The sequence below is a fragment of the Oryzias melastigma genome, linkage group LG9, assembly GCF_002922805.2.
Source record: "Oryzias melastigma strain HK-1 linkage group LG9, ASM292280v2, whole genome shotgun sequence".
NCBI classification, from domain to species: domain Eukaryota; kingdom Metazoa; phylum Chordata; class Actinopteri; order Beloniformes; family Adrianichthyidae; genus Oryzias; species Oryzias melastigma.
The window spans coordinates 24,239,361-24,255,382 of NC_050520.1; the positions used below are offsets into that span (position 1 = coordinate 24,239,361).

The 16,022-nt window shown below is 41.2% G+C and overlaps 1 protein-coding gene across 2 annotated transcripts in view; it reads right to left on the minus strand.

Annotated features, from left to right (window-relative positions):
• The window catches only part of LOC112148340 (tetratricopeptide repeat protein 28), a gene marked incomplete at its 5' end in the record, with an annotated part of 202,333 nt that overhangs the window by 76,928 nt on the left and 109,383 nt on the right, over positions 1 to 16,022 (minus strand). For both annotated transcript variants that reach the window (XM_024275402.1, XM_024275401.1), the window contains 1 exon segment: positions 1,999 to 2,146. In XM_024275402.1, coding sequence (XP_024131170.1) covers positions 1,999 to 2,146 — 148 coding nt within the window.

The window sequence follows — 16,022 nt, forward strand, 5'->3', positions numbered from 1 at the left end:
TTTGATTAAAAGTGAAATCACTTCTTAGTGCAGTTATGCCTCTTTAGCGTTGATTTGTTCCAGGTGCACTGAAGAAAAGGCAATCAACGACCTGAACTTTGAGATGAGAGTGCCACTTTGATGGAGTGAAAGCAATCCTGGGCTACCTTTCACTTATCAAGGGAATTTGGCTGAGTGACGCTGATTATCCTCCCTGTTTGCTGGCGTTACATTGATTATCGCCCCCATGTGCCAAGTGCCCCTCTGAGAGGATCATTGTTCTTAATCCTCTGACCTAGCTACCTCTTCTCAGCACACCTTGGATTAGGTCCTCTAGTGGTTGCTTGGCACTCTGGGAAATGGGGTAAACAATTAGGAGATTAAGTGGGTTGGGCAAAAATGTTGGCCGTAGCCCACAGAGAGGACCCATTTTGGTAGACAATGGAGCAAACTGGGCTCTCAACCAAAGCTCTTTCTTGTATTCGTTCCATTGGCAGGATTATTGACTCATTGTGGCTAAGATAGACCATCCATACCTTTTTTTTCCATCAATGCAATATCTTGATCTTTGCTTCTACAATCAAATATTTAGGAGAGCCTTGAATTCAAACAGGATTTATCTCTGAGTCCTACAGCTATTGACCATGTTAAAAATTTCAGTATGTTTCTGGTCATGAAACAATATTTTATTTAAATACAATTACAGCGCAGTTTGTCGGACATGTGGCAACAATGCAACACCAGAAGGTGACAATCTGTTTTAGGAATCACGAGTCGATGGCTTGTCACAGAGGTCATAACTTGGTCCACACAGGCAAGCTGGACGTGGCAGGCTCTTAATACAAATGATAAAAATGGACGGAAGAGAATGCATTTTAATGGCAACCTTGGCCTTACCGTGCTGCTTATAAATCCACTCAGCTGGAGGGAAAAGGCTTACACAGGGCCAGGCACACACAATGGCATTAACATTGGATGCTCATTAAGATAAGAGGCTATCTGTGTGCGAGATCAGTCTGACTGACAATACGATATGCTGAAGCTGCAGGCATTATGCCTTCCAGTCAGGAGATAAGTACTTGACACCAACAGTCAGTTGTAAAAAAAAAAAGAGTGACAGAGAAAGAGGTGTCCTGCAGTCAGTAGATGCAAAAATCTGGACAGGTAGAAGTCACCCCAACACACTGATCGACTGATAGAGTTAAGAATATTTCTGAGCCAAGTTTTTATGCTGCTCCAGGAAATAATCTCAGAGCATCTCAGATAATGGGATACACAGTGATTTAAAAAGGGATCCAACTGAAAAGCCTGAATTAACCAAATTATTCTTAGCTAGCCACACCCTGACCTGATTACTGCCATCTCCGGTCCTAATCAAGAAATCAGCGGTTGGCTGAGAGAATCCCAAGAGCATAGGGACACACTTAGGGTCTCAAAGTCTTACAACCACTATCCAAAGAATTGAGTCCAAATTTATCTTAGTTAATACCAGAGGTGATAGCTCCACCACCAGAAAGAGATGGAGTAAAGGTAGCCTTCAAGGTCAAGTTTCACAGAAAAAAATAATCCTGAGCAAAATGCTTTCCCAAAAACCTCTCAACGATCCCTAAGATGAAGGAAAATATAATTTGTTCTAAAGGTTCGTGGCCCATTAAATCTGGTGTAACAGGACTTCACAAAAAGAACATTATACCAATATTTAAATACTGTGGTGGCAGTGATATGGTCAGGGGCTAAAGAAAATGACCTCCAATTTGAGACTTTAAGATCAGGAGAACTTGGGCAGCAGAAACAATGATCCAAAACACACCAACAAGATTTTGGAGTGGCCAAGTCAAAGTTCTGACCTAAATCTCATTCATGTGACCTTTAAAAAGCAGTTAATACTTACGTGTCATCAAATTTTTAAAAGTAGTATAAGACAGATTGATGAAAACACTTGTTTGCATATTTTGCTGCTAAACTTGACACACCAATTGTTAGGGGGGAATCACACCATGTAGGTTTAACTTTCCTCACCTCGTAATGGTGACTTCATGGCGGCTTCCACCATGCCCACCAGTAGCTGCAGGCTCTTTGGATCTTGGGCCAGCCCGGAGGCAAAGGCGGCAAGAGCGTCGGCATGGCGACCAAGGTACTGAAGGGCAACACCCTGTCGGAAGTATGCCTGGAAAAAGAAAGAAGGGACAGAGTTATCAGGGCTCGGGTCTCTGGTGACAGAATGAGGCTGTGTTCAAACACATTACCAGACACTCATTTCACACCATTTGCATTTTTTCCACATGAGCGCATTTTCAAACACGGCACTTCTCTGCTTTGTATTCCCATTACAGAGCGATCAGCTGCTTTTCTGTACTTGTTAATTGGATTATAAGTTTTACATAAATGCACATGTTATACTGGATGGCTGCCTTCTCAGGAGCAACACTTTTCTTTATATTTAATTTTTTTTCCTCTGTTTGAAGAAACTGTACAAGTATAGCGTGAGGATTTCTCTTTCCTTGTTTGATCAAGAAAACCAGGGATGAGACACAAGTATGCCTTTCTGCAGCTCAAAGAACACACATAAATGTATTAGATTTCTTGACAGGGTGAAGCGTTGAAGTAAAACCGGCCAAAAAAAATAAATTTTTATACCGTTTGTACCTTATGGCATGTTCAGGACAATCTCAAAGAAGTATATATCACTGAGAAATAAGACATCTCTTGGATATTGAATTTTGAAGCATTGTTCAGGCTGCAACTTAAAACAGAAGTTCCAGTACGATTTATTTTTCCTTTTTCAGCATGTCTGCTTTGGCTTACTAAAGGGAAAAAACTTCTTTCATCCAAGGGTATGATTCAGTAGAAGGCCTGATCAGACAGTAATCCAATCGACTTGTTAAACCAACTCTAGTCAAGTCAAGCAACAGCCAAGAAGAGAGATGGAACTAGAATCAGCTCATTATTCATGATCCAAACCACTAAATCCCCCAAAGAGAAGGCAGGCAGCCTCTCCTCGCAGAATGTGGGCCTGCGTCGTGGAAACACACAATTACAGGGACAAAAGACGTGGGCCAGAGTTGTGGTTGGCAGAGAAAACCTTTTGCATGTGCATTTGTTATTGTAGAGGGTAAGGTCAGATGACTTCTTTAGCAAGTAGGAAGTCACTCCACTCACAACCTCCAAAGTTGACACGAAGGCTAATTTGCTATTAGAATCTAAGAGGCCTTTTCATTAGTCTTCCCAAGCCTCTCTGTTAGCGCCACCAGTAAGTGAGGAAGGCGGGAAGGATTAGAGAAAATGAGACATGACATTGAATTTATAGAGACCAGTAATTAATTATTCTTCCATCTGAGCCCCCCCACCGACTACCAATCTCTTTTCAGACCTGGCGCCCCCCCTAAACAGTTCCACCTCCTCTGGTGCACTCCATTGAAAATGACGAGGACGAAGATTTAATTCAGAGCATTAACCTTCGTTCTAACGCTGTTATTATTTGAAGGGAGAGCAGGCTAGTGAACCCGTTCAATATTAATTGCATCCCATGGAGTTGGAGCTTTAGGTAGGATGCCATACTTAGAACGGAGAGACCCACAAAATGTTTTGCCCAAGGGAACAAAAGACATTTAAAAGCACTTTCTCCTTTTGATTAGATTTTAGATCACAATACGAGTCCGCTTCCCGTTTCGTTCCTTCAAGCGCCTCAGCTTTTTTGAAAGGAACGGAAAGGGAAGAGGGAAGAAGATGGAGGAAATACGGCTTGGTTCAAACAAAAACTGCCGTCATTTTAATTATTTCATCCTGCCCCACATTGGGTTGAGGATTTGGCAGAGGATGCTTTAATATTCCTCAAAGACATGTATAAACGCATACATTAACAGAGGCATGGCGAAAATGACAGAATCGATAGTCTTAAAGAAATCTCCCTTCTATTAATCTCCTTCAGGCTTCATATTTCATCATATTGTCTTTTATTAGACTGAGAGGTTTAAAATATAAGTGCCGGGATTATAGTTAAGAACTACAGTGATGATACTGAAGGGAAACAGGACAAACTGAAACCAACTTGATGAAGTAAAAGCAATGGATTGGTTATGTTAACAGAAAAAAGGTAACTTATTGATTAAGAAAAAAAATGCATAGATTTAAACATTCCACTTGAATGCACGTTCAAGAAATTACTTAAAATAAAAAGTCTATGCAAATCCTGGATAAATCTTCCACATCTGCAAATCGCTTCACAAGTTTTTTTAGGTGTGTTTTTGAATTCTATGGAAAAAAAACGCATGGATATTGATGAGACGTTTAAAGTTAAATCAGTTAAACTTTGACAAATATGGAACTCAGATAGGGGTCTGTATTGGGAAGTCTGCCGATACGATAAATATCACGATACCACGATACATTTCTAACAATACAATATGTATTGGGATTTTACCCAGGACTGTAACAGATCAATTTATCACTTTTTTTTAACAGAATATGACTTGGAAAAACAACTATACCTAAACATTAAAACACCTTTCATAGTAATAAAAATGTAAAATTTATTTTATTTAATGATTAGCACTGCAACTGTATCTCATGTACAAGTTGCTTTCACCCAAGCAAATTCATGGTGCTATTATTTTGGTAAGTTAAGAAATATTTGTTTTTAAAAGGAACAGTCTGTCTGTGTTCCACAAAAAATATTTTTCACTATGAGGAAAAAATGAATTTGCTCTAACCCAGGGGTCACCAACACGGTGCCCGTGGGCACCAGGTTGTCCCCAAGAACCACACAAGTTGCCCGCAGGTCTCCTCTAAAAGTAGCACAACTCATTGTGAGCTGCATCTCAAATTAAAATTTATTCTGTTGCTATTTTTTTTATTACACTTGCATTGACATAGATTTAAAAAAAACATCTTAAAAATATGCTCATGATACATGAACTTTAGATAAGTTTAGGTGACCTCTGAACTACTCCAGTTAGAAGATCATTAATATTGTTAAAAATGCTGCAGATTTGGCCATTAGTTCAAAATGTAACAAAATGTATTTAAAAATGTGTAGTTTTTCTTTAACATTACATAACTGATAAACATGGTACAACATAGTGAAAATGGGGAATTTTTCCCATGAAATGTAGTGATCTAAGTAATTATCTGAAAATGTAACAATTACTGAGATTAATAAAGTGTTGAATATTAATGTCTGTTTACTAGCTTGTTGTCATTGTTGATACTTATGGTGAGAAATCAGTGTCTTCACATAGAGGAGTATCATTATTCATTATTAATAATGTATAACTAAAGGCAAATTAAGGAAATTTATTATTTCAAACTGGTAGCCCTTCGTATGACTAAGTACCCATGAAGTAGGTCTCAGTTTCAAAAAGGTTGGTGACCCCTGATCTAGTGGTCGAGAAATTAGGTTGAAAGTAAAATGCTAAAGGACGCTCATTCATAACTAATTAAATATCACTTTGTCAGCATTTTAAAAAGATACAAATATTGTAAAAAGAAATGTTGTGACATATCGTCAAAACTTTATTTTTTCCTACACCCCTAGACTCAGATTTAGTAGTGATGTATTGGTACCGTCCTTTTAATACAGGGAAGTGCCAACTGTCTGAAACGTGATCATGACGGAGAAATTATTAATTGCTGTTGGTGCCCGGTCAAAATTATGTGACACCAAAGCTTTCAAAAATTGGAATGGCACCGTGAGAGAAAAAAACCTGGAGAAAGATTTATGAGATTTACACTGCTTCGACAGTTGGAACTGAGACTCTTCCAACTGAGAGTACATGCGCTAGTATTGGGTAGCGACAGTCTAGTGTGAACACCATATCTTAAAAGTGTGTTTAAGAATTCGCGTTCAGCGTGTTTTTGTGCATCACTTGCCCTGTGTATAATAACACAACAGGGGTGAGCCTTTGGCTCTGAGACAACCCATAAAAAATCCAGCAAAGAAATTGAGTAAAGCGAAAAGAAGAGAATACTCCACAGATTAACTTGGCCTCGTAAATATACAGCTTTAACCCAACAGTAAAACCCACTCTTTTCAGATGAAAAACATCTTCCTAAATAGGAAGCACAACAGAGAGTCGGCCTCAGCACCCTCAATCTGTTCAGCATCTTCTCACATCCACAAACCAAAGCTTTTCATGTTCCTGAATTTCGAAAACTTCCTGCTTCTTATATTTAAAGCAGAATTGTGCTGATACCACAGAAGAGTGGATTGGGCGGGAAGGTTTGTCATTCTCACTCATGGCTAGACTGAGAGTGTCAGCACGTGTGTGTTATTGTGTGTGTGTGTAAAGAGAGATTGGGCGAGAGAGGCTACAAAATACTGAGAATGGGAGAGAGGATAAAAGCTTTTCTTCTCTCTCTCATTTTTTTAAATATTTTATGAATGCTTGTTTGATGTACTTTTAAATATTCATGTTTTTTATGCTTAGGAGGAAGAGGGGAAATGATGCAAAAAAAATCTTCTTAACACACTACACCGCACACTGTGGGGGGGAACCAGTGCTTTCACTCGTATACACAAATGGGCTCATGCACGACACTGCTCGGGCTCTTTCACTCTAACAAGGCACTTACAGTGAAACATGGACAGTTTTCCTCAGCTGACAGCTCTGTTGTTCACAATAAGGCTCACAGTCAGAGGAGCTCAACAGAAAGTTGACAAGATTAAGATTGTATGTTTGGTGCAACACCGCCAGTTTGGGGGCCTTTTCCTATTATCAGATTATTGTCTCTGCTCATGTCCTTGTCCCTTTCTTAGGTCTCCACTTCTGCACATCACAACCCCAGGGTGTCCTGAGCCCCGGGGAACGTGTCTGTGTTTGCACTTGTCTATCCTCAAGATGCAAGCCTAACAAGCTTAAAGGAGGAATTCAATATTTCGACAAGCTGTGCTGTTACACAAAATGGCTGTGAACAATGAGCAACAGGAGAATGATTTGGCATGTAACAGAACGTGCAGGCGTTCTGGATTTAGCTAAAAATGAGGATGCAATGTTTCTTGTACACCTGTTAAGAGATAACAAAGTCTAAACCCCTGCCAATTTCAAAGGGCTTAAAGAGGAATTCGTTTTTCCAGATTAAACCGTAAGCGATAATTCTGAAATGCGATTCCTACAACGAAGAAGCACATCTTTTTTCTTTTGAAGCAAAAAATCTTTGCAGCACACAAGTTCTCCAATGTTTTGTATCAAGGTCAGAAAAGCTTTAAACTGATTTTTCTTGAGTAGCTAAAGCGCGTCTATCTAAACGAAGACATAACTCCTAGTGCATGATGCAGGCAACATGTCACTGGGCTCCCAAAGCCTTGCTTCGCCTGCCACACCCTGATTGGTGATCAGCAATAATAGAGATGCGCTCAAATATGAAAATCAATAGAAGCTGCACAAGCGCCAGTTCAGGAGCTGCCACGCCCTCTGCTGCTGTGGTGCGTTCAGGATCCGCCTGCTAGAGAAGGTTTCTGATCACCCACTGGGCGAGCAGTGCCAAAACACTGATTCTGAGCAGAGTCCCCACTGGTGACAAAAAAAGAAGCCAATCAGTGCATCAAATAGGAACAGCAGGCTGCAGATACACTCCAAAAACACACACACATATAAACCACAGGAAAATAAATCAATATCTACTGCAGAAAACCATCCATCTGTCTCCGACAAACACATATTACTTGAAATCAGCTTTCCACTCAGACGAGCACCCTGGGATTACATTAACACTAATAGCATCACAGAAAAAAATTGCTCCCTTCTTTCTCCCTGTTTACTTGCTCTTTAACTGTTGCTGCTGCTGTTACCTTTGTGGTCCTGAAATGTCAAGCGTCAACCAAGGTTTAGGACATGCGCCGTCCCCTCGCTTTAAGAAGACTCTATTAATGTACACAAAATGGCAATTGCTTCATTTTATATTCAGTGATAATAACTGTCCACCATTAGAAAAACTAGCAAATGGAAGTGCTTAAATGAAATAATTGCTATTTTGGAACATATGCATTATGCACACTGCATAGAGAAACAACCCAGTTCCATTTAAAAGCCCATTTTATTTAACTTAATCAAGCAGCTTTAACAGACGGTCTGTTAAAGCTGAGCTTTAAAGTTCCACTCCAATCATTTTTAAACTATTTTAAAAGCATTCCCAGAGGTCTTTCGATTATAATTATGAAGTTTTCAGCCAAAAAAAAAAGTGTTTTTCTACGACGAAGTTTCTTCAGATTTGCAGGAGTTCATTTGAAAATTTTCCTCTGACTTGTAGGCGAGACTATTAGGGGAGTGCAACCCCAACCCCTCTTTCCATCATCCATCTATTTACATTTTCTTCTGCTAGCTTACAGATCTGAACACCTCAATCCAACATTAACAGTGCAACAAAAATATTGAGCAATATCGGAGCTATCCATCCAAACAGTTTTGAGCCAGATGTGGAAAACTAAGACATTAATGGATCTAGTCGTCTAGAAGTGGACTCACCGGAATGGAGCGGAGAAAGGAGCTTGTGGCCCAAAAAATTGTAGCTTTTATGCAACTACTAGAAGCTTTTTCAAAATTGATTTTTTCATCTGCTCCTGGTTCACCATATTTTAAATTAAAAAAAGCTCAGAAATGCTATTTTAATCTCAATTTTCTTTAAATATGTCCTCCATCATGACAAAAATGCTACAAGAACATGTTAAGAACACCAAAAACGCACTTTTCATTGGAGTGGGTCTTTAATGTAAGTGTTGTGGGGTGTTGGGGCACTGGGGGCATTACATTTGTGGCCCCGGGTCAGACATAAACCTTTGCCCTCAGGGTCAGATGGAGAGAATCATGTTACAGCTGCCTGTCTATTACCATCTCCTCAATCTAATAAGACCAAACCCTAAACCACCAAACGGCTCTGACCCGCATCGATCAATTGTGTGTGTATGTGTGTGTCTGAGCACATTTGCTGTGTCAGTTAGAAGAGACAGCAATATTTCCTCGCATCGAGTGGAGCGCTTCTTTATTAATCCGGCCAATCAATGAAAAATGTTGCTTTTTCAGGCTTTTTTTTTTTTGCGTCGCTGACTGCGCTTACTCTGAGAGCTTTGTTGCAACTGCCCTGAATAATGGGGCAGTGATTTCTTTGTTAGCAGCGTGAGTCACATCAAAGGTGCATGTTAAGCGCTTGTGCAAGTCAAGTCGAGGCACCTTACAATCTGCAGGCAGCTACACATAGTAAAATATTTATGATCCATTGAAGTATCCCCACCTAAAGGGTGATTTACACCAGCGATTGCTGTTCTTTCCAAAGCTCTAAATGAGCCCATTAGATTAGATGGCTTTAATGAGAGCAAATTAAACTGATCATTCTTTGTGGAGCAAGCAATTAAAGGTTACATTTTAAATTATTCAGCGAGTGCTGATAATAAAATCCAGGTAAACTCCAGTTTGCAAGGAAGAGATTTGAGTGCGAGTCTCTCACAGTTGGCTGAAATCGATGAGCCGACTCACATCAGACTGCCAGGCATCGCAAGACTTAAGAATGGAAAAGGTCATAGTCATGTATGTGAAATCAATGCTGACCACTCTGTATTCACTGTGTCTCATATTATCTGACTGGGGGTGGGTTTAATGTTTACTAAAAAAAAAAAAACAAAAAAAAACAATTACTCAAAGACAAAGAGAACCTTCAAGAAAAGAAGGTCATGGCTTATGGCGTGCATCTATTGTGGCGGTCCAAGTGAAACAGGAGGGGAAACAAAACTGATATTGTTCATTTATCAAAAACACACGAAACGGCACAATAAGTGCCAAACTGGAGGGTTGAGGGGGGTCATGCAGTGACATGCTGTCACAGTGCACCGTTTGGCAGGAGGAATTCAATTTTCTCTCTGCTGCATTCGCCGCAACAAAGCTTTTTCACACAGAAAAGCCAGCAATTGAAAGTGATAAACCAGCAGATAAAATCGCAATAAGTTCTTTGAGCTCATCCCCAACATGTTAATTCCAATGTTAGAGAAGCCACGTCAAACTCTCCCTGCTATGATTTATAGCTCCATTTGCCACACAGACGCAGCTAGCATACCCGCACTTGCATTAGCATCTTAAGAGCGCTCCTGTGTGCGTTTGAGAGGGTCGAAGCGCTAAACAGATTCTCCTGCCCCTCTCGGCTAAATCTGAAGCTCTGCTTCACCAACGCACCATCCCCTCGGCCGCAGGAACTGACTCTCAATTAAAGTTGGCATTAATTACTTAAAGTAGCTTTAATCAATCAAGGCCAGATGGCAAATCTGAAAAAAAGAAAGACCTCCAGGCTGCAAAAAGCCTTCCAACGTGACCGTACCACAGGTGGTCATGATGGACTTCAATAATACCCTCAAGGGTCCCAACATATAGATTTCTAATTTAAAATCCAGTCTTCATGTGGATTTTTATCAATAAAAACTCATAAAAAGAAAAAGGATTGCCTCTGGATCTTCTCATTCCCAACTGACAACATGCACTCACCGGCCACTTTATTAGGTACACCTTGCTACTTCTGTGTTTGACCCCCATTTTGCCTTCAGAATCATTGGTGGTATAGATTCAGCATGGTACTAGAAACATTCCTCAGAGAGTTTGGTCCATGTCCACACCAATACACCTCCACCAGCCTGAACTATTGATACAAGGCAGGATGGACCAATGCCATCTTTTTGTTGATGCCAAATTCTCTTCTGCAGACCTCGGTTGTAACCAGTAGTTATTTGAGTTACTGTTGTCTTTCTATCAGCTGGAACCAGTTTGGCCATTCTCCTCTGGCCTCTGGCATCAACAAGGCATTTCCAAGCATATAACTTCTGCTCACTGGATATTTTCTCTTTGTCTGACCATTCTCTGTAAACACTAGAGATGGTTGTGTGTGAAAATTCCAGTAGATCAGCAGTTTCTGAAATACTCAAACAAGCCCGTCTGGCACCAACAACCATGTCAAAGTCACTTCAATCACCTTCCTTCCCCATTTTGATGCTCAGTTTGAACAACAGCATATCATCTGGGCCATATCTACATACCTAAATGCATTGAGGTGCTGCCATGTGATTGGCTAATGAGCTTTAATGCTGTTGGACAAGTGTGCCAAAAAGTTGTCCAGTAGGTGTATTTGGCCTTTCTTCTCTCCAACCAACTGAATAACCAGCCCCGACCATTAGTGGACCTGATGTGTTTAGCTCTGCACTGTTGACAAAGGAGGCTACCTGGCTCTGGTTCTGTGCTCTCCTGGCCTCCAGCAACACGTCCTCCATTTTAATTTGCACTCCCTTAATTAGCTTTGACTGTGAGCTCAAGCATGACAGAAAAATACTCTTCTATTAGTAAACACCGGCTGAAAGACATGTATTCTACATGAGAATCCAGGCATCTTCATTAATCACCGAGACAGGGGCTTGTTTCTGGCTGACCCCTTCCCCGCAACTCTTCAAACCACGACATCCGAGTATTGATTTTGCAATGGGAGACAAGTAAGAAAAAAAAACGAAGCGCCAAATTGACGTTCGTTTTAATTTGTCTCAAAAAATTGAAGCTTGCTCAGCCTGAAAGTGGGTTTTGGACTTGGTGTCATTGAAGAGCCCAAAGATTCAAGAAGTGGGTACCAACTAGCGGTGTGACACACAGCAGGCTCTGCTCTTTGCCAGTGTCAGCACTTATGTTGGGGTTCATTAGAGTGCAGTGGCCTTAATGGAAAGTTGCTTCATCAAGTCAGAGTCAGCAGCACATGCTGCCTGACAGTGGGGCTTCTCTGGAGCTGTCCTGCAAACACTTCAAAAGATTCATAGTCAGCCATTATGGAGGGCTCTAATGAAAGCAGGGAAAGGGCCCCACTGCTTTTGACTCCGCTGGTAAGGAGTCATACATGATTGAGTAAAGGCGAAGAGAATCCCTGATAAGGCACTCGGGGGTTGAGAGGACGGGGCGCAGAGGAGAGCAGGGCGCCGAACGACAGTTGTAATGCAGCCCAAAGGGTTAGTCGAACACAACGAGGAGGTGGACAAGCAGAATGAGGGAACGTGCGAGGAAGATAAAGGTTAGCCCATGAAGGAGCCAGAGATGCCTCTTGTTATTCCTGCCTCGTCTACTGTACACGTCTTCTGCCATCAGAGCTATAAGAGCTCTTCATTGTGAGTGACCTATTTCTCCTTCCCATCTGCCGGTGCGGCGGCAGCATCTGTGTGCCGTTGTTATAACAGCAGCCTCACAACTCTGCCATGCTAGTGCACACAAAGATCTCCCATGCGATTATCAGATAAATGCACTATAGCTCACAACACATGCAGTGCAGGCTTATATATAGACCTGCTAATTTGCCCTCGGTCACACTGCAATATAAACTCCACGCCGCACCAATTTCAGAGCGCGATGAGTCCCAGGCGGACACTATCCTGCACTTATCAAATATATGACACGAACAGGCTCGCTTCTGGAACCACCAGCAGCTGATGAAAGTGAGGTTATGAGTCGACCAGTTTGGGTTTATTAATGATTAATGAAGAGCACAGATCTTGGACATATTTCCTGTGGAGAATTATTGCTCAATTTTAAATGCAGTTAAGCCGGGCGGCGGCACCATTTTCGCGGGAGACATGTCGCTCCAGCAGTAGGAATAAAAAATGTGGAGGGCTTCTCAGTGCTGCTAATGTACAATTTGGCAACAAGTACTCACTATTTTAGTCTGAAATCCTGACAGCCGACTCCCATAGGAGGACTAATTGGCACTGCGCAACCAAAAGGAGGTTTTTGCCTCTGATAGATCTGAATAGTCCTACACATCTGCAGTCTTTGTGTTAGTTCATTAAAAACAAAGTTCTTTGGCCATCTCTGTGCATCATTAATTGAGTCCGCCCTGTGTTGAGACAACTTTCTTGGTTATAAGTCTCCATGCCTGCATGCTGTGAGGCTTAAGAGCCTGTCCTGGCATGAAATGAACCTGCGTTAATGTTCAAATGTAAAAAAAAATAACAACAAATATGATCATAGAAAAGGCCCTTGCTACTCCTTCTCTACATAAAAGTAATCTGCTGCTTGAAACATAGACAGTTACACTCACAAATAAAGAGGGAGCCACATAAAAAACACTTGCTCTGAGCCATGAGTCACACAGAGAATGCCAACAATCAATGAGCTTTGCTGCACCCAGCTGGCTGTAGTAAGGGAATATATTAATTTTCTCATTTAGAAACAAACATATACTACAAATAGATTAACGGTGTTTGATCAGCTCGGCGGCAGCATGCCAATTAGTATGCATGGATGGAAGGATACAGGATGTTTTACTTCTCTAAACGCATACACCATAAATGACTGGGGTTAAAATGAGATCGTATTTCAGCCTATTGCACAGGTACATAAAAGCGTCGCAGCTCTAAAGGAGCTGTGTGTTATCAGGGAAAAAAGGGCGTTAACTTTCAAAAGCAAAGAAGATGTGCAAAAGGAGAAACAATAAGAGAGAAAAGTGTGGTTCTAAGCCCATCGCTTTAAAACTGAAAACTTTGACAATTGCAACTGACAGGAGTATGTGCAAAAACACAGAATTTATTGATTCAGACAAGAAAGTCTGTGTTTGCTTTGTTAAAAGTAATTAATCCCTGCGGCCGCGGAGCAGAGCTGCATCAGGTGGTGCACGAATTCTGCTGAGTGGGTGCCTACGTGGATCCGTATGTGACAGTGTGAGGACCTGCGTGATCCGGCATGCTTTTCTGATACAAAGAATTCAAAAAAGGATGGAACTGGTTGTAAATAAAGGAATATTTAGGAGTGAGAGTCTGATGAGCATGTGCAAGCTGTTTCTAGCAAAAAAGCAATCCATCATAAGAGTCAGACTCACACCCCCACTCAGCAACCTTCTACTTTTTTGCTTTAAAACAACTCTACAATACTTCAAGAAGGCAAATTGCATTTTTTTCTTAAAGAAAAATTAATCCATCAGCACTATTGGTATTAACAAATAAAGCATCCAATTTATTCCACTTGCTAGACAAACCTCAACAGGCTGTAATTATGTGCCATTCAATTGCACATGTTTGTATATGAAGTAAACATGAGGAAAAAAAACTTGCTTTCAAAGTGCTGCATGCACACTTTAAATCCCTGTAGATAACACACAGTGCCCTGGAGCTCAGAGTGCTGTAAAGCACACTCCCCACCCTCCACACTGCAGAGATAACAGCGGCGGGGGCCCGCTGCCACAAAGACACAACCCTGATCAATAACAGCACATACACAAACGCACAGAGGGGGCCAGTGATCTTGCTCTAGCTGGGGGTCTTAAGGGAATGGGTGTCACTGCACGATGGGAAAATTGGATGTGAAACTGTAAGAGAAGCAGAGGAAAAAAAAAAAAAACACAGAGGGATGGGGTATGAGAAAAAACACAAGGGTTCTCCAGAGCCACATTTTTATCCATAAGCTGAAGTTGGAGGAGTGCTCATTGAGGAGTTGGGGGGGCGGCCTAAGGCCTGGACTGTAATAGAAACAGAAAGCGGGGAGCCTTTTGTCAGCTGCTGGCTGAGGAGACAACCAAACCTTACTCTTGTGCTAATGATCAACCCAAGTAAGGTGCAGGGAGGAGACACCCATTTGCAAATAAAGATCAGGAGAAGAGGAAATTCAAATTGTGTCTCCACCTGCTGATCTGAGCTCACAGCTCAGCGGGTGCAACCCTCGGAAGACTCAATTTAGCGAAAACCCCAAAACTTCACACTGCATTTCGAGTATGTGATAATCTACAAGTTTGATGCATCACAAGCAATTAACACTAGTGATAAATGGCGAAAAGACAGAGGTCCCCTGCAGATGCTAAAGTGCATGAATTACATAGCAGGGTGCCCTGGGAGTGATGGTTCAAATGTATAGCCAACCCTGCAACCATCATTAACTGAGCTAAGAGACCCTGCTTCAGACCAGAGCCATAACTCAAAAACACATAAACACCCCCTGGACCTCCTCTGCGTATGTGTACGTTACTCAGCTTCATAGGTCACACAGCCAGAGAGCTATCTTTAGAAAAAATCCAAATATTGATCAGTTTAAAAGCACCCATGGTTACTTAGTAACTGCACACGAGGACAAGTTGCTTTTCTTTTATAAAAACATAGGTTTCTGCAATCTTTTCCCCTGGAAATGCGACATATTTCCTGTTTTCCAACACCATTTGCCGCATCATTTCTCATGTTGTGGCATTAAGATAACATCCTGCACTAAGCCATCTCCCGGTGCTATTCTATGGATAAACTTCCTAATATCAGGCGGTGATGGCTCATTATGTTGGCCCATCATGCAGAGGCGTCTTTTAAGTGTTTTCTCTCTTGGGTTAAAAAGAAACGGAAAAAAGTGCATTACTGTGCTTTTTTTTTCCTTTCAGTGCCGCTAGATTAAGCATCCACTTCAAGAAACAGAAAGAAAAAGCAGCTTTTTTTCCCCAGAGCATGCAGAGATGAACAGACCTTTGGAGTGTTCAGAGAGAATTTCATTCAACCTGAAGTGCTTCATGTTTCTCCCGGGGGAGTTTCCGCTCCTCTGTCAGGGGTCTGAGGCATAAACAACCCAAAGGAGAGGGCCAGGGAGCCTCTCATCTACTGTACAAACACGGTAAGCACAGACAGGATGGAGAGGCAGGCTGTTTACAAGGCTAAGAAAGCTGACAAATCGCTGAGTGACAACAATAATGTCAGTTTTGGACATCAATTTCAATACAAAACTGATTAAAACAAAAAATAAAAGTAGAAAAGTTGCATTACCTGCGATAATGCTTGTGTGAAGATTTTTGCTGAAAGTAGTGGCTATAGATACTGAAGCTTTTTGATGAAAATGGTTAAACCATTTACTTTAATTCCTGTAGGGATTTGCTGAAAACACAAAAGCTATTTGCAAACTGTTAAATTTGCTAAAACACTAGGAATTTTGTTAAAGAACTATGAAAGAGCACTGAAGTTGACCTAAATTTCTCAAAAGATTGTAGTAAAATTGCTTAAAAATCTCTAATACATGCCAAATTAGCAACAAATATTTATTGTGTAGCTTAAATCTGAGCTAAACTCTAAATTAGCCCCAAAAATC